The sequence below is a fragment of the Hyla sarda genome, chromosome 5 (genome assembly GCF_029499605.1).
Source record: "Hyla sarda isolate aHylSar1 chromosome 5, aHylSar1.hap1, whole genome shotgun sequence".
In the NCBI taxonomy this organism is placed as follows: domain Eukaryota; kingdom Metazoa; phylum Chordata; class Amphibia; order Anura; family Hylidae; genus Hyla; species Hyla sarda.
Window position 1 is genome coordinate 59426024 of NC_079193.1, and position 19102 is coordinate 59445125.

The 19102-nt window shown below is 48.3% G+C and overlaps 1 protein-coding gene across 4 annotated transcripts in view; it reads left to right on the plus strand.

Annotated features, from left to right (window-relative positions):
- LMBR1 (limb development membrane protein 1) overlaps positions 1 to 19102 on the plus strand; it is a 171222-nt gene that overhangs the window by 37170 nt on the left and 114950 nt on the right. For all 4 annotated transcript variants that reach the window (XR_008843902.1, XM_056519572.1, XM_056519571.1 and 1 more), the window contains exons 3-4: positions 6049 to 6088; positions 9026 to 9165. Coding sequence is in view for 3 of the 4 variants with exons in the window: in XM_056519572.1 (XP_056375547.1) it covers positions 6049 to 6088; positions 9026 to 9165 (180 nt within the window). In the remaining variant the exon portion in view is untranslated. The remainder of the gene's footprint in view (positions 1 to 6048; positions 6089 to 9025; positions 9166 to 19102) is intronic.

Consider the following 19102-nt stretch of genomic DNA (forward strand, 5'->3'; position numbering starts at 1 on the left):
AATCCCTATAGCAAACCTATTGTTACGCCGAGCGCTCCGGGTCCCCGCTCCTCCCCGGAGCGCTCGCAGCGTTCTCCTGTTCGCAGCGCCCGCTGACCGGGAGCACTGCGATAATGTCCCTAGCCGGGATGTGATCCGCGATTCGGGACGCGCCCGCTCGCGATTCGCATCCCGGCCCGCTTACCAGACTCGTTCCCCGTCTGTTCTGTCCCGGCGCGCGCGGCCCTTCTCCCTAGGGCGCGCGCCGGCTCTCTGCGATTTAAAGGGCCGGTGCGCCACTGATTGGCGCCTGGTTCTAATTAGTGTGTTCACCTGTGCACTTCCCTATTTAACCTCACTTCCCCTTCCCTTCCTTGCCGGATCTTGTTGCCATTGTGCCAGTGAAAGCGTTCCTTGTGTGTCCCAAGCCAGTGTTCCAGACCTCTTGCCGTTGCCCCTGACTACGATCCTTGCTGCCTGCCCTGACCTTCTGCTACGTCCGACCTTGCTCTTGCCTAATCCCTTGTACCGCTCCTATCTCAGCAGTCAGAGAGATTAAGCCGTTGCCGGTGGATACGACCTGGTTGCTACAGCCGCTGCAAGACCATCCCGCTTTGCGGCGGGCTCTGGTGAATACCAGTAGCAACTTAGAACCGGTCCGCCGGCACGGTCCACGCCAATCCCTCTCTGACACAGAGGATCCACCTCCAGCCTGCCGAATCCTGACAGAAGATCCGGCCATGGATCCCGCTGAGGCCCCGCTGCCTGCTGAACCTGGTCCAGGGTAATTCTTCAGTAGGCGAGTACGCCATCCAATTTCGTACTCTCGCCACCGAATTATCTTGGAATAACGAGGCCCTCTGCGCGACCTTCAAAAAAGGCCTATCCAGTAACATCAAAGATGTGCTGGCCGCACGAGAAATCCCTGCCAACCTGCATGAACTTATTCATTTGGCCACCCGCATTGACATGCGTTTTTCCGAAAGACGCCAGGAGCTCCGTCAGGATATGGACTTTGTTCGCACTAGGCGGTTTCTCTCCCCGGCTCCTCTCTTCTCTGGTCCGCTGCAATCTGTTCCTGTGCCTTCCGCCGTGGAGGCTATGCAAGTAGACCGGTCTAGCCTGACACCACAAGAGAGGACACGCCGCCGCAATGAGAACCTATGCCTGTACTGTGCCAGTACCGAACACTTCTTGAAGGATTGTCCTATCCGTCCTCCACATCAGGAAAGACACACTCCGATCCCGCACAAAGGTGAGACAGCTCTAGGTGTGAACTCTGCTTCTCCACGTCTTACTGTGCCTGTGCGGATTTCTTCTTCTAACTCCTCCTTCTCAGCTGTGGCCTTCTTGGATTCTGGATCTGCAGGAAATTTTATTTTGGCCTCTTTCGTTAACAGGTTCAACATCCCAGTGACCAGTCTCGCCAGACCTCTCTACATCGCCCCAGTTAATGGTGAAAGATTGGACTGTACTGTGCGTTACCGCACAGAACCCCTGTTAATGTGCATTGGACCTCATCACGAAAAAATTTAATTTCTGGTCCTCTCTAACTGCACTTCTGAAATTCTTCTCGGACTACCTTGGCTCCAACGCCATTCCCCTACCCTTGACTGGACCACCGGGGAAATCAAGAACTGGGGTACTTCTTGCTACAAAAAATGCCTCACGTCTGCTCCCAGTCCTGCCAGTCAAACTCCTATGGCTCCTCCTATACCAGGTCTCCCCAAGGCCTATCTGGACTATGCCGATGTTTTTTGCAAAAAACAAGCAGAGACTTTGCCTCCTCACAGGCCTTATGACTGCCCTATTGATCTCCTTCCTGGTACTACTCCACCCCGGGGCAGAATCTATCCTCTGTCAGCTCCTGAAACACAAGCCATGTCGGATTACATCCAAGAAAATTTAAAAAGGGGATTCATCCGCAAGTCTTCCTCCCCTGCCGGAGCGGGGTTCTTCTTTGTCTCCAAAAAAGACGGTTCCTTACGGCCATGCATCGATTACCGCGGTCTTAATAAGATCACTATAAAAAAACGCTATCCCCTGCCTCTTATCTCGGAACTCTTTGACCGCCTACGTGGCGCTAAAATCTTCACCAAATTGGATTTAAGAGGTGCATATAATCTCATCCGCATCAGGGAAGGGGACAAGTGGAAGACCCCATTTAACACCAGAGACGGACACTTTGAATATCTGGTTATGCCCTTTGGGCTCTGCAACGCCCCTGCTGTCTTCCAGGACTTTGTAAATGAAATTTTTCGTAATTTGTTATATACCTGTGTTGTGGTCTACTTGGACGACATTTTGATTTTCTCTTCTAACCTCGAAGAACACTGCCGTCATGTCCGCCTGGTTCTCCAGAGACTCCGTGACAATCAATTATATGCCAAGATGGAAAAATGTATCTTTGAATGCCAATCTCTTCCCTTCCTAAGATATTTAGTCTCTGGCCAGGGACTTCAAATGGACCCAGACAAACTGTCAGCCGTGTTAGATTGGCCACTCCCCTCCGGACTCCGAGCTATCCAACGTTTCTTGGGGTTTGCCAATTACTACCGACAATTTATTCCACATTTTTCCACCATTGTTGCCCCAATTGTGGCCCTAACCAAGAAAAACGCCAACCCTAAGTCCTGGCCTCCTCAAGCGGACGAGGCATTGAACCGTCTCAAAACTGCCTTTTCTTCTGCTCCCGTACTCTCCAGACCTGATCCATCTAAACCCTTCTCACTGGAGGTAGACGCCTCCTCGGTGGGAGCCGGAGCTGTACTCCTACAAAAAGACTCTTCTGGACATAACGTTACTTGTGGTTTCTTTTCTAGGACCTTCTCTCCGGCGGAGAAAAATTACTCCATTTGTGATCGAGAACTGCTGGCCATAAAACTAACCCTCGAGGAATGGAGGCACCTGCTGGAGGGGTCCAAATACCCAATTATCATATACACAGATCACAAGAATCTCTCTTATCTTCAGTCTGCCCAACGGCTGAACCCACGTCAGGCTAGGTGGTCGTTGTTTTTTGCCCGTTTTAACTTTGAGATTCATTTTCCCCCTGCTGACAAGAACATCAGGGCTGACGCCCTCTCTTGTTCCTCGGATGCCTCCGAAATGGAAGCCCCCCTGCAACACATTGTTCCTCCTGAGTGTCTGATCTCCGCTTCCCCAGCTTCCATCAGACAAACTCCTCCTGGAAAGACTTCCGGCCAGCGCCAGCTCCTCAGGATCCTCAGGTTGGGGACACTCCTCGCACCTCGCCGGCCATGCTGGCGTCAAAAAGTCCATCCAGCTCATAACTCGATTTTATTGGTGGCCTACCCTGGAAGCAGATGTTGCTGATTTTGTTTGGGCTTGTACAGTCTGTGCCCGGGACAAGACCCCTCGTCAGAAGCCTGCCGGCCTCCTTCATCCTCTGCCTGTTCCTGAGCTACTATGGTCTCAGATTGCCATGGACTTTATAACAGACCTGCCTTTATCCCATGGCAACACAGTCATTTGGGTGGTCGTTGATAGTTTCTCCAAGATGGCACATGTTATTCCACTTCCAGGTCTTCCTTCTGCGCCACAGTTGGCGAAACAATTTTTTGTGCACATTTTTCGCCTTCACGGGCTTCCCACGCATATCGTCTCGGATAGAGGCGTTCAATTTGTCTCGAAATTCTGGAGGGCCCTCTGTAATCAACTTAAAATCAAATTAAATTTCTTGTCTTCCTATCCTCCCCAATCCAATGGGCAAGTAGAGAGAGTTAACCAGGTTCTTGGTGACTATTTGCGACATTTTGTTTCCTCCCGCCAGGATGATTGGGCCAATCTTCTACCCTGGGCTGAATTCTCGTACAATTTCAAAGTCTCTGAATCCTAAATCCCCGTTCTTTGTGGTGTACGGCCGTCACCCTCTTCCCCTCCCCACTCCCACGCCTTCTGGTTTGCCCGCTGTTGATGAGGTTACCCGGGACTTCTCCACCATCTGGAAAGAGACTCAAAAATCCCTCATACAGGCCTCATCCCGGATGAAGAAGCATGCCGACAAAAAAAGAACTCCTCCTGTCTTTGCTCCTGGAGACAAAGTGTGGCTCTCCGCCAAGTATATCCGCTTCCGTGTCCCCAGTTATAAACTGGGACCACGTTATCTTGGACCCTTTAAAATCAAGTGCCAAATCAATCCTGTCTCCTACAAACTCCTTCTTCCCCCTTCTCTCCATATTCCTAACGCTTTTCATGTCTCTCTCCTTAAACCGCTTATCCTTAACCGCTTCTCTCCCAAGGTTGTTGCTCCTACTCCTGTCTCCGGGTCCTCAGATGTCTTCTCGGTTAAAGAAATTCTCGCGTCTAAGACGGTCAGAGGTAAAAAAAAAAATTCTTGTAGATTGGGAGAATTGCGGTCCTGAGGGAGGTCATGGGAACCCGAGGATAACATTCTCGACAAGGACCTAATTCACAAATTTTCAGGTTCCAAAAAGAGGGGGAGACCCAAGGGGGGAGTACTGTTACGCCGAGCGCTCCGGGTCCCCGCTCCTCCCCGGAGCGCTTGCAGCGTTCTCCTGTTCGCAGCGCCCCGGTCAGACCCGCTGACCGGGAGCGCTGCGATAATGTCCCTAGCCGGGATGCGATCCGCAATGCGGGACGCGCCCGCTCGCGATTCGCATCCCGGCCCGCTTACCAGACTCGTTCCCCGTCTGTTCTGTCCCGGCGCGCGTGGCACCGCTCCCTAGGGCGCGCGCGCGCCGGCTCTCTGCGATTTAAAGGGCCGGTGCGCCACTGATTGGCGCATGGTTCTAATTAGTGTGTTCACCTGTGCACTTCCCTATATAACCTCACTATCCCTGCACTTCCTTGCCGAATCTTGTTGCCATTGTGCCAGTGAAAGCGTTTCCTTGTGTGTCCCAAGCCAGTGTTCCATACCTCTTGCCGTTGCCCCTGACTACGACCCTTGCTGCCTGCCCCGACCTTCTGCTATGTCCGACCTTGCTCTTGCTTAATCCCTTGTACCGCGCCTATCTCAGCAGTCAGAGAGGTTGAGCCGTTGCCGGTGGATACGACCTGGTTGCTACTGCCGCTGCAAGACCATGCCGCTTTGCGGCGGGCTCTGGTGAATACCAGTAGCAACTTAGAACCGGTCCGCCGGCACGGTCCACGCCAATCCCTCTCTGACACAGAGGATCCACCTCCAGCCTGCCGAATCCTGACACCTATCCTGCTCTGGACAGTTCCTGACACTGGCAGAGGTGTCGGCAGAGAGCACTGTGGTCAGACTACACAACTTTCTCTAGAGCATACAACAGCTGATAAGTACTGGAAGGATTAAGATTTTCAAATAGAAGGAATTTACAAATCTGTTTAACTTTCTGGCACCTTCTGATTTGAGTACCATTTAACCATTGATGTCAGGGAATGTTAATTTTACATAAGAATGGAAAAAACCTATTTGGTTCATAAACAGCCCCTGACAGTTTGGATTCAGTTGGTTAAAGGAAATCTGATCTCAGCATGCGCAGCTACCAGATGTAGCTTCCAAGCTTAACCTGGACGCGAAGGGTGGTGCATGTGCAATCGTCACTGAAAGCAGAAAATGGCCCAGATGTATCAAACTATGAGAGAGAAAAACTTGAGGGATTTTTCCACAGTAACCAATCACAGCTCAGCTAACATGCTCTGGTAAAGTGAAAGCTGAGCTGTGATTGGTCGCTATGGGAAAATTACTATATTTTTTCTTTCACACAGTTTGATAAATCTGGGCCAATATGTCTGAAGTGAAGATCGTTTACTGTGAGGGTGCAGGCCAGTCATTTGGGACAGGGAAGTGGATATCTGTGTCTTTAAAATGTAACCGATCATAGAGACCAGCATCTAAACGGACACTCACTTTATGTTTTATGTATTGTTTACAGCAGTGTTTCCCAACCAGGGTGCCTCCAGCTGCTGCACAACTGTAACTCCAAGCATGCCCGGATAGACAAAGGCTGTCCGGGTATGCTGGGAGTTGTAGTTTTGCCACAGCTGGTGGCACCCTGGTTGGGAAACACTGGTTTACAGGCAGAATAGGGAGGGCTAAAATGTCATTTTATCTTACAGATGAACAAGAGGATGAAGACGTCACAGTCAATCGAATCTCGTATGTACACTTTTCAAAAATGTCTTGCTCTTCTTTTTGGTTGTAAATTCCAGCTGAATTGAGAGGAAAGATGCACAGTCACTTCTGTTAGACAGTTATATAGTAAGGTCATGATGCAACTAGTTTCTCTAGGGTTTTGGCTTAAGGGTATATCTGTAAACATTTGAATTCTTATTTTGTAGCGACATTTACATGCCTTGGGCATAGATGCAACTATGCAGATTTTCATATTAAAATCTGCATAAACTGCATGTGTTTTATAGCCTTTTATGTTCCGCATAAATTCTGCATTGATGTAGAAAGATGCGGAATTCTGCCTCCCCTTCAATGTGGCTGGAATTCTGCATCTTGAAGCTGAAATTGTGGAGTATGAACATAGTCTAAGAGGACTGTGGAGGAAGGAGACAGTAAGAGGACTGTGGAGGAAGGAGACAGTAAGAGGACTGTGGAGGAAGGAGACAGTAAGAGGACTGGAGGAAGGAGACAGTAAGAGGACTGTGGAGGAAGGAGACAGTAAGAGGACTGTGGAGGAAGGAGACAGTAAGAGGACTGTGGAGGAAGGAGACAGTAAGAGGACTGTGGAGGAAGGAGACAGCAAGAGGACTGTGGAGGAAGGAGACAGTAAGAGGACTGTGGAGGAAGGAGACAGTAAGAGGACTGTGGAGGAAGGAGACAGTAAGAGGACTGTGGAGGAAGGAGACAGTAAGAGGACTGTGGAGGAAGGAGACAGTAAGAGGACTGTGGAGGAAGGAGACAGCAAGAGGACTGTGGAGGAAGGAGACAGCAAGAGGACTGTGGAGGAAGGAGACAGCAAGAGGACTGTGGAGGAAGGAGACAGCAAGAGGACTGTGGAGGAAGGAGACAGCAAGAGGACTGTGGAGGAAGGAGACAGCAAGAGGACTGTGGAGGAAGGAGACAGCAAGAGGACTGTGGAGGAAGGAGACAGCAAGAGGACTGTGGAGGAAGGAGACAGCAAGAGGACTGTGGAGGAAGGAGACAGCAAGAGGACTGTGGAGGAAGGAGACAGCAAGAGGACTGTGGAGGAAGGAGACAGCAAGAGGACTGTGGAGGAAGGAGACAGCAAGAGGACTGTGGAGGAAGGAGACAGCAAGAGGACTGTGGAGGAAGGAGACAGCAAGAGGACTGTGGAGGAAGGAGACAGCAAGAGGACTGTGGAGGAAGGAGACAGCAAGAGGACTGTGGAGGAAGGAGACAGCAAGAGGACTGTGGAGGAAGGAGACAGCAAGAGGACTGTGGAGGAAGGAGACAGCAAGAGGACTGTGGAGGAAGGAGACAGCAAGAGGACTGTGGAGGAAGGAGACAGCAAGAGGACTGTGGAGGAAGGAGACAGCAAGAGGACTGTGGAGGAAGGAGACAGCAAGAGGACTGTGGAGGAAGGAGACAGCAAGAGGACTGTGGAGGAAGGAGACAGCAAGAGGACTGTGGAGGAAGGAGACAGCAAGAGGACTGTGGAGGAAGGAGACAGCAAGAGGACTGTGGAGGAAGGAGACAGCAAGAGGACTGTGGAGGAAGGAGACAGCAAGAGGACTGTGGAGGAAGGAGACAGCAAGAGGACTGTGGAGGAAGGAGACAGCAAGAGGACTGTGGAGGAAGGAGACAGCAAGAGGACTGTGGAGGAAGGAGACAGCAAGAGGACTGTGGAGGAAGGAGACAGCAAGAGGACTGTGGAGGAAGGAGACAGCAAGAGGACTGTGGAGGAAGGAGACAGCAAGAGGACTGTGGAGGAAGGAGACAGCAAGAGGACTGTGGAGGAAGGAGACAGCAAGAGGACTGTGGAGGAAGGAGACAGCAAGAGGACTGTGGAGGAAGGAGACAGCAAGAGGACTGTGGAGGAAGGAGACAGCAAGAGGACTGTGGAGGAAGGAGACAGCAAGAGGACTGTGGAGGAAGGAGACAGCAAGAGGACTGTGGAGGAAGGAGACAGCAAGAGGACTGTGGAGGAAGGAGACAGCAAGAGGACTGTGGAGGAAGGAGACAGCAAGAGGACTGTGGAGGAAGGAGACAGCAAGAGGACTGTGGAGGAAGGAGACAGCAAGAGGACTGTGGAGGAAGGAGACAGCAAGAGGACTGTGGAGGAAGGAGACAGCAAGAGGACTGTGGAGGAAGGAGACAGCAAGAGGACTGTGGAGGAAGGAGACAGCAAGAGGACTGTGGAGGAAGGAGACAGTAAGAGGACTGGAGATCAGTGAAGAGGCTGCCTCGGCCTTCCTCCTTTTTCTCTACAGGCCCTTTGCTGACTCTCTAATTCCCCAGTGAGTGCATGGGAGGGAGGAGAACTGCAACAGGGAACTTGGGGGTACTATCTGGCAGCTGGGCACATGGGGGCAGAGTGTGGCAATGGGGGGACATTTGGACAGATATGTCATTGAGATGCAGCATATCCCTTACCCAGGAGTTTACTAACCAATGAGCACATCCATCTTGATGCTGAACAGAGCGATCATTGGTTGTTTCACTTACAACCCAGCACTTCCGTGATTGGTAGAGCTTATTAAAACAACCAATGAGCTCTCTATCAGTCCCATGAGGAAAGGGCTGATTGATGCTGGTAAAGTGATTCCTGCAGTCAGTGCCACATTGTCCGCTCCAGCGATGTCCATACCAGCCTGTTAGTACAGAGAACAAGTGCATAGGCACAATGAAGCAAGGCATGGATACTTTTTGTTAGGCTGCGCTCCCTGCCTCTAGTGGCCCTGGGTCCATCTTGTGGCCACACTTGAGCACTCCTGCCTTATGTTGTTATATTTTAGGTGAATGTAGTCATTTTATATCTAGACTTCTAAGTGTAGAGTAGTTACATTAGACAATACCCTCTGGATTGGAGATGTTACCTATTGAAGTGGAATGCGACTGTGTGTTTCTATGAACCATAGCATTGCCAGCACATTGTAACCATTCATTGTGTTTCACTTCCAGGCTGTTCCTGAGCACATTCACACTGGCTGTTTCAGCTGGTGCTGTGTTGCTTCTTCCTTTTTCCATCATCAGCAATGAGATCCTCCTATCATTCCCTAAAAGCTACTATATCCAGTGGCTGAATGGCTCTCTGATCCATGGTCAGTATTGGACAGCAATTTCTATTTGCTTCAGTCTTACACACTTGTAATAAATGCTTAACTCAATGCACTGACAAAACACACGTTAGCTTATTACTTTTACAGTTATTTAGACTTATACACCAAGGCCAAGACATATTACAGATCCTGTGCATGGAGCCTGTACACCCTCTGTGTAAGTCTATTGGACTTCCGGTATATCCATGTCCTGATCTCTTTAGTTTCAGGCTACAAAGTTGCTAAGAGATTTAGGATAGGTTTCCACTTGTTTTTTTTGGGGAAAAACGCCAAGATAAACGCCAATTCTGCCGCATGGCGTTTTTCGGCCAAAAAACCCTGCGGCCAGATGTTAGTTGTAAATCAATGAGAAATCGCAAAATTCTTGTTCTACTTTGTGTTTTTTCGTTTGACGTTTTTTTTCACTCTTTTTTTTTTTTTTTTTAGTTTTTTTTAGCTCCTTGGCGGTTTTGCAAAGTTGCAGCATGTTGAGCCTATGGCATTATTTTTCCTGAAATTTTGGCGTCTTTCTCCTATAGAAGTCTATGGGAGTAAAAAAATGCCAAGAAAAATGACATTTTTGGCATTTTTGCAGGCGGTTTTTATTCATTTTTTGACTTTAGCAATCTAAAAACATGATGGAGATACCTTTTTTAATATAATTTTGTAGGGTACCACTAAAAAAAATACAGTAGTGAGTGATGAAAAAAATAGGATTTAACTAAATTTATCTTTTTTATAATGAAATTTTAAACAGGGATCAATTTATGTGTACGGGCAGGGCACAAAAAAATGTAGCCGACAATAATAAAAATGTAGTGTGTGTGTTTTTCACTTTTTTTTATTTTTTTTTAGACAGTACTACTACTCCCAGCATGGAATACACTGTTGGATGATGGGAGTATTAGTACCTGTACTAATTGGCAGATCGCCAAAAGGTGTCACTTCTGACACCCGTTGCGATCCTTCTGTATAAGACTGTATTCACATCCCGTTTTTACACTACGGGTGACAGAACCAGCTGGGGGAGGGGCAAACCGGGCTTTCCGTACCTTAGCCGGACCAGTGCTGAACTCCATTCACTTTAATGAGCCGACCGGAGTCAAAAGGTGACTCCGGTCGCCTCATTTTTGACCCGTATCCAGTTTTGTGACCGGACCTAAAACCGTAGTACACTACGGTTTTAGGTCTGGTCACAAACACAGGTCAAAAATGAGCCGACCGGAGTCACCGTTTGACTCCGGTCGGCTCATTAAAGTGAATGGAGTTCAGCGCTGCTCCGGCTGGGGTACGTACCTGCCCCAGCCAGATCCAGCACCCGTAATGTAAAAACGAGATTTAAATGCAGTCTAATTTATAGATGCGGCCGCTCTTCTACGGTCTCCTGCACTGCCGTATATAGACACCTATTCATATTTCCCGCAGAGAGCTGTGATTTGGCAGATGGTTCCAGCTAATCGCAGCTCTCTGTGGGAAATATGAATGTGTATATATAGGTCGGTGTAGGGGACTATAGAAGAGCGCACACATCTATACATTATACAGGAGGATCACAGCGGGTGCCAGGAGTGAGACCCGCTGTGATCGTTCCTTTACTGTATGTACTACAGCTCCCAACATGGAGCACACTCTTCTCCATGCTGGAAGCTGTAGTACCTGCATTAATAGACAGATCGCAACAGGTGTCAGAAGTGACTCTTGCTGCCATCTGTCTATTAATGCGACCTGTCTATTAATGAAGAGTATGCTTCATGTTGGGAGCAGTAGTACCTGCAGTTAAGGACAGATAACAGCGGGTGTCACTCCTAACACCTGCTGCGATCATCCTTCATCCCTGAGATGTGGAGCGACTTTCTCCTTGCGCTCGCATCTCTGCTCTGTACTGCGGCCGGCAACTCAATCATTCATATTTCCCGCTGAGAGCGGTGATTGGCAGCCACCATCGGAAAATATGAATGAGTGATGTGAATTTCTATTCACATCACTGGCAGGCCCTGAGTACAGTGCAGAGATGCGAGCTCTGTATAGAGACACTCTGCATCTCTGCTATATTATGGACGATCAAATCAGGTGGCAGGAGTGACACCTGGGGCGATCTGTCTATTTGTACAGGAACTATTACTCCCATCATGGAACAGTGTGTAGTACTACCAAAAAAAAATATTTTAAAATAAGTGAAAAACACACACACTACATTTTTATTATTGTCGGCTACATTTTTAGTGCCCTGCCCACCCACATAAATTGATCCCTGTTTAAAAATAAAAATTAATTAAAACATTTTGTTATAAAAAATATAAATTTTGTTACATTTTTTTCCATCACTACTGCATCCTTCTTTTTTTTTTTTTTTTTCTTCTTTGGGTACCCAACAAATTTCCACTCAAAGGCAAAAAATGCCAGAAAAAAAGCACGAAAAAACACGGCAAACACAGGAAAATGCTGTGGCGTTTTTTTTTTTGGGGCCACAGAAAAACGAAGTGGAAACTTTGCCTTAAACAGGTATCCTGCCACCAAACCAGTATCGGAGTTACGCCCTAAGTCCTGTAAGTTGTGAGTTTAGACCTCCATGGATCGCACTTGTGTTTCCAACTTCTCTCACAGATGCTCAATTTGATTAAGATCTAAAGAATTCGGAGGCCAAGTCAAAACCTTGAACTCTTAGTAATGCTGCTCTACGTTTCACATCAAAGGAATAGAGAGGGCGCTACCTAGCGCATTACCACTAAAAACCAGGGTGAACAGAGGTAATTACAATGCTCACCCAGATTGTTACACTCGCCAAGTGTAAAAATGGAAAAAAAAAAACTTGTGTGTAAGTATGCCGGCAGCCGGTCCACCTTCAGATAGATGCACAAAGAACACAAGGAGCCTCCAAGGAGGTGGCGGACATCAGGAGGCGCTGGACACACTCGGAGGGTAGAGACAACTTTAATCACCCATCATGCAATGCGTTTCACAGATTATCTGCTTCATCAGGCATCATTGGTAGGTACTAAGCACTCTGTACAGGGAACACAGGACCTACCTGCTTAGAGATGCTCAGACCCAGTGGCCAACCCATTACACTTTGACCCTTGTCAATATTACTCAGATCCTTACACTTGCCCATTTTTCCTGCTTGCACCATTGGCTGTCCAGTATATCCTTCCAGTTAACAAATGTCAATGTCACAAGATAATGAATGTTACTTTAATGGTTATGGATGTTATTTTATTTTGGCCACTTTTCATACAGGTTGTTTGCCCTTTAGGGTACGTTCACACATACAGGATCCTGCTCAGATTTGATGCGCAAGATTTGTAACTGCAGATTAGAAGCTGTGCTCAGTCATTTAGTTTACATTGAAATCTGCAGCAGAAAATCCTGCGCATCAAACCTGCGTACCTGTGAACGTACCCTTACAGTGTTTTTAAATAGTTTTCTAGAAGTGTCTGAAAATCCTGAATCTGTAATATTACGATAAAATGTTGTGGTGTTTATTGTTCTATAGTTTTTTTTTTTCCTTACTTTCATTTTTCTTCACACCACTATAGTTTCCTATTGCTTAGTCTGCTCTTACCCATATACATTTTGGTGCAGTTTTTTATTTAGCTAAATACTGGAGTGGTTGTGACAGAACAGGAAACCCTGATACTTACTTTTGTATCCTTTCCGGTGAAAAAAGTGCAGCAAAAATTGCATGTGTGATTTCAGCCTGTTTATTCTCCTGGAAGACTATCATTCGTGTCCAATAGATAATTTTCTCTTTCATTTACCTGATTTGTTTGGATTTAGAAAATTGGTGTTCCAACAATAGCCACTAGATGGCGATAAAACAGCATACATTTTATTGCCTGGACTTCACACACCTGCAAATGAACAAAGTTGTTTTTTAACAGGGGGTCACCAATCTTCTATATACCATCCATTAAAACATAGTTAAAGGGGTACTCCGGTGGAATTATTATTTTTTTTAAATCAACTGGTGCCAGAAATTTAAACAGATTTGTAAATTACTTCTATTTAAAAAATCTTAATCCTTCCAGTACTTATCAGCTGCTGTATGCTCCTGAGGAAGTTCTTTTCTTTTTGAATTTCTTTTCTGTCTGGCCACAGTGCTCTCTGCTGACAAATCTGTCCATGTCAGGAACTGTCCAGAGCAGGAACAAATCCCCCATAGCAAACCTCTCCTGCTCTGGACAGTTCCTGACATGGACAGAGGTGTCAGCAGAGAGCGCTGTGGCAGACAGTAAAGAAATTCAAAATGAAAAGAACTTCCTGTGGATCATACAGCAGCTGATAAGTACGGGTAGGATTAAGATTTTTAAATAGAAGCAATTTACAACTTTCTGGCACCATTTGATAAAAAAAAAAAAAACTGTTTTCCAGCGGAGTACCCCTTTTAACATCAACCACAGAGATGGGGAATGGGAAAACACTGTAAAATTTACATGGAAAAGGACTTTGAATCTTAGTAAACTTAGACTTGGGTTTACACTGCATTTTTGTCTCCGTTTAACAGTATCTGTCACAGTACGTTTAATTTTGCTCCATACAGAAATGTAATATAAAAATATATATCTATCTATCTATATATACCGTATTTATCGGGGTATACCACGCACCGGCCTATAACACGCACCCTCATTTTACCAAGGATATTTGGGTAAAAAAAGTTTTTTTACCCAAATATCCATGGTAAAATGAGGGTGCGTGTGTGCGCGTGTATACCCCGATACACCCCCAGGAAAAGCAGGGGGAGAGAGGCCATCGCTGCCCGCTTCTCTCCCCCTGCCTTTCCTGGGGTCTAGAGCGCTGCTGCCGGCCCTTCTCTCCCCCTGGCTATCGGCGCCGCTGCCCGTTCTGTCCCCCTGACTATCGGTGCCGACAGCCAGGGGGAGAGAAGCGGCAGCGGCACCCATTGCCGGCGCCGCTGCCCCGTTGCCTCCCCCCATCCCCGGTGGCATAATTACCTGGGACGGGTCGGCGCTGCTCCAGGCCTCCGGCGTGCGTCCCCTGCGTCGTTGCTATGCACGGCGCGGCGCACTGACGTCATGCGCCGCGCCGTGCAGCGCATAGCAACGACTAAGGGGACGCACGCCGGAGGCCTGGAGCAGCGCGGACCCGTCCCAGGTACCGTATATACTCGAGTATAAGCCGAGTTTTTCAGCACGATTTTTCGTGCTGAAAACACCCCCCTCGGCTTATACTCGAGTGAACTCCCCCACCCGCAGTGGTCTTCAACCTGCGGACTTCCAGAGGTTTCAAAACTACAACTCCCAGCAAGCCAGGGCAGCCATCGGCTGTCCGGGCTTGCTGGGAGTTGTAGTTTTGAAACCTCCGGAGGTCCGCAGGTTGAAGACCACTGCGGCCTTCAACATCATCCAGCCCCCTCTCACCCCCTTTAGTTCTGAGTACTCACCTCCGCTCGGCGCTGGTCCGGTCCTGCAGGGCTGTCCGGTAAGGAGGTGGTCCGGTGAGGAGGTGGTCCGGGCTGCTATCTTCACCGGGGAGGCCTCTTCTAAGCGCTTCGGGCCCGGCCTCAGAATAGTCACGTTGCCTTGACAACGACGCAGATACGTCGTTGTCAAGGCAACGGCACTATTCCGGGCCGGAAGCGCGGAGAAGAGGCGCCCCCGGTGAAGATAGCAGCCCGGACCACCTCCTCACCGGACCACCTCCTTACCGGACAGCCCTGCAGGACCGGACCAGCGCCGAGCGGAGGTGAGTACTCAGAACTAAAGGGGGTGAGAGGGGGCTGGATGATGTTGAAGGCCGCAGTGGTCTTCAACCTGCGGACCTCCGGAGGTTTCAAAACTACAACTCCCAGCAAGCCCGGACAGCCGATGGCTGCCCGGGCTTGCTGGGAGTTGTAGTTTTGAAACCTCTGGAGGTCCGCATGTTGAAGGCCGCAGTGGTCTTCAACCTGCGGACCTCCGGAGGTTTCAAAACTACAACTCCCAGCAAGCCCGGACAGCCGATGGCTGCCCGGGCTTGCTGGGAGTTGTAGTTTTGAAACCTCTGGAGGTCCGCAGGTTGAAGACCACTGAGGGCGAATGATGAGAAGAGGATGATGAAGGGGGGGGGGGGGGGTGTGGGGATGATGAAGGGGGGTGGGGATGATGAAGGGGGGGGTGTGGGATGATTACAAGGGGATGATGAAGGGGGGATGTGTGGGATGATAAGGGGATGTGTGGGATGATGACAAGGGGATGATGAAGGGGGGATGTGTGGGATGATGACAAGGGGATGATGAAGGGGGGATGTGTGGGATAAGGGGATGTGTGGGATGATGACAAGGGGATGATGAAGGGGGGATGTGTGGGATAAGGGGATGTGTGGGATGATGACAAGGGGATGATGAAGGGGGGATGTGTGGGATGATGACAAGGGGATGATGACAAGGGGATGATGAAGGGGGGATGTGTGGGATGATAAGGGGATGTGTGGGATGATGACAAGGGGATGATGAAGGGGGGATGTGTGGGATGATAAGGGGATGTGTGGATGATGACAAGGGGATGATGAAGGGGGGATGTGTGGGATGATGACAAGGGGATGATGAAGGGGGGATGTGTGGGATGATAAGGGGATGTGTGGGATGATGACAAGGGGATGATGAAGGGGGGATGTGTGGGATGATAAGGGGATGTGTGGGATGATGACAAGGGGATGATGAAGGGGGGATGTGTGGGATGATGACAAGGGGATGATGAGGATGTTAATGACGGGTCTGGATGATGACAGGGGGGGATGAGGTATTTCCCACCCTAGGCTTATACTCGAGTCAATAACTTTTCCTGGGATTTTGGGTTGAAATTAGGGGTCTCGGCTTATACTCGGGTCGGCTTATACTCGAGTATATACGGTAATTATGCCACCGGGGATGGGGGGAGGCAACGGGGCAGCGACGCCGGCAATGGGTGCCGCTGCCCCTTCTCTTCCCCTGGCTATCGGCGCCGGTACCGATAGTCAGGGGGACAGAACTGGCAGCGGCGCCGATAGCCAGGGGGTGAGAAGGGCCGGCAGCAGCGCTCTAGACCCCAGGGAAGGCAGGGGGAGAGAAGCGGGCAGCGACGGCCTCTCTCCTCCTGCCTTTCCTGGGGGTGTATCGGCGTATAACACGCACATAGACTTTTGGCTAAAAATTTTAGCCTAAAAAGTGCGTGTTATACGCCGATAAATACGGTACGTATATATATATATATATATATATATATATATATATATATATATATATATATATATATATATATATATATATATTATAAATAAAACTCAATGGGGGAGATTTATCAAAACCTGTGCAGAGGAAGAGTGGTGTAGTTGCCCATAGCAACCAATCAGATTGCTTCTTTCATTTTCCACAGGCCTGTGGAAAATGAAAGAAGCAATCTGATTGGTTGCTATGGGCAACTGCACCACTCTTCCCCTGCACAGGTTTTGATAAATCTCCCCCAATGTGTGTGTATGTGTGTGTGTATGTGTGTGTGTATGTATGTGTGTATGTATGTGTGTATGTATGTGTGTATGTTCCACAAAAACTTTAAAACGGCTAAAGATATTAACATGAAACTTGGCACACATGTTACTTATATGTCAACAACAAACATAGGATAGGTAATTTAACCCTTACCCACCCCCATTTGCCAGGGGTGGGGTTTATGTTTAAAGTCCCATGCAAGTCAATGGGAAATATATGTTACTGCATAACTTCCAAACGGCTGGAGATATTTCCATAATACTTGGTCACATGTTACTTATATATCCACTTAAAATATAGGATAGTTAATTTAACCCTTAACTACCCCCATTTCTGAGGGTCGGGGTTTTTGTTTAAAGTCCCATGCAACTCAATGGGAAATGTATGTTCCCACATAACTTGCGTACGGCTGGAGATATTTCAATAACTGGTACACATATATTACAGGACGGGATAGGAGGTCGGGATATGGCAACAATATATGAGGACGGGATATGAAGTCAAAAGCTTCCTCCTTTGTTTATTTTCCTCCCCAACAAGGATTAGGAAGGAAAAACCGGACAACGCTGGGTACTCAGCTAGTGTGTGTGTGTGTGTGTGTGTGTGTATATATATATATATATATATATATATATTGTATAGAACAGGAATCTTTATTTGGATGTATAATGAAAACATACAGGCAAAGTGATACTTCTGTAGTGTGAACACAACGTTTTGTCTCAGACTGATAAATCCAGGCCATTGTGTACAGTTTTAAGACCTAGTTGTTGGAATTGGTTTAAAGATGGTCAGCCAAATTTAAAATTGAAGAAAAAAAAAAAATCACCAATTCTGAAAGGGAGACTGACAGCAGTATGAATATAGAAGTGCGGGTGACCTTGTTTCAATAGCTTCAGATCTGGTGAAAATTGGGGCAGCCGTTTAGGAGATGTTCATCTTGTTACTTGATGGAAGCTGCTGCTGCTGTATGTGCACAGCTTTCTTTCTATTGGCCCACTCCAGATGATAACCCCGCCACCTGATATCAATAACTCGACCCCTTAACTGACATGCTGAGCTTAAATGTTGGTGACCCTGTTTCTAGCTACCTGTATATTCAGGTTAGTCAGGTGACTGATGCTAGTTTCCTTTTAAGAATTGTTTACTATAAAATTGATTAAAACAATGGGTCATTTCCTGATGATGTTTTTTTCCTTTGTTTTTTTTTTTTCCAGTTTTTTTTTACTTAAATTTGGGAACGGCAGTCCAGTGTACATCTTGCACAATGTATGCAATCCATGAACAGCAGTTTCAGGGTGCATATTGTGCGAAATGTGTGTGATTTGTTCATTTGGAAGCCCAGATTCTGGATCTAGAGGAGCAACTGGAAACACTGAGACGCATTGACAACTTGGAGAGGAGTCTCCTGCTCACTGAGCAAGTACTCTGGGGGTAGAGGTGGGGGAGGATAGTGGGATGGAGGTGCAGGACAGTCAGGCAGTTAGCTGGGTTACAGTTAGAAAATTGGGTAGGGGGAAAAGTGTCAGGGAGGCTAGTCCTGATCTGGCACACCCCAACAAGTTTGCCCGATTGGCAGATGAGTGGGAAGCCATTTCAGAGCTGCAGCAGGACTCTGCCTCTGACCGCCAGGGGGGTGTCTGCTCCAGTTTGGAGGGAGGGAGGAGTACAGGGCAGGCCAGACAGGTACTGGTAGTGGGGGACTCAATTATTAGGGGGACAGACAGGGCGATCTGTCACAAAGACCGGGATCGCCGCACAGTGTGGTGTCTTCCTGGCGCTCGAGTTTGGCACATCGTGGATCGGGTTGACTGGTTGCTGGGTGGGGCTGGAGAGGACCCAGCAACCCGTCAACCCGATCCGCGATTTGCCGCGGTAGGTGGAGTGTCCTTAAAAATGATTTCAGGGACTTAGGCCGCAAGCCTAAGGCAAGGACCTCCAAGGTAATATTTTCTGAAATATTACCTGTACCACGAGCCGCACCAGAGAGGCAGCGGGAGATTAGGGAGGTAAACAAGTGGCTCAGAAGCTGGTGTGGGAAGGAGGGGTTTGGGTTCATGGAGAACTGGGCCGACTTCACTGTCTGATACCGGCGCTACCGTAGGGACGTAGGGACCTCAATGGGGAGGGTGCAGCTGTGCTTGGGGAGAAGATGGCTAGAAGGGTGGAGGAGGAGGGTGGAGGAGTGTTTAAACTAGGGACGGGGGGGGGGGGGGGGGTCGGGAACCTACCATGTAGAGGGGGAAGATAGTGTAGATAGAGAGGGGGGACTTATTAATATACCTGGGGGTGGAGCAGAGGGAGGACTTAGAATAGTTAATAGGGATAGGCTTCATAGGAAGATAAAAAATACACCATTGAATTGCATGGTGACTAATGCCAGAAGTCTGTCCAATAAAACTGAGGAAATGGAGTGGTTGATGTCTGAGGAGGATTATGACATAGTGAGTATAACAGAGACTTGGTTGGACGATA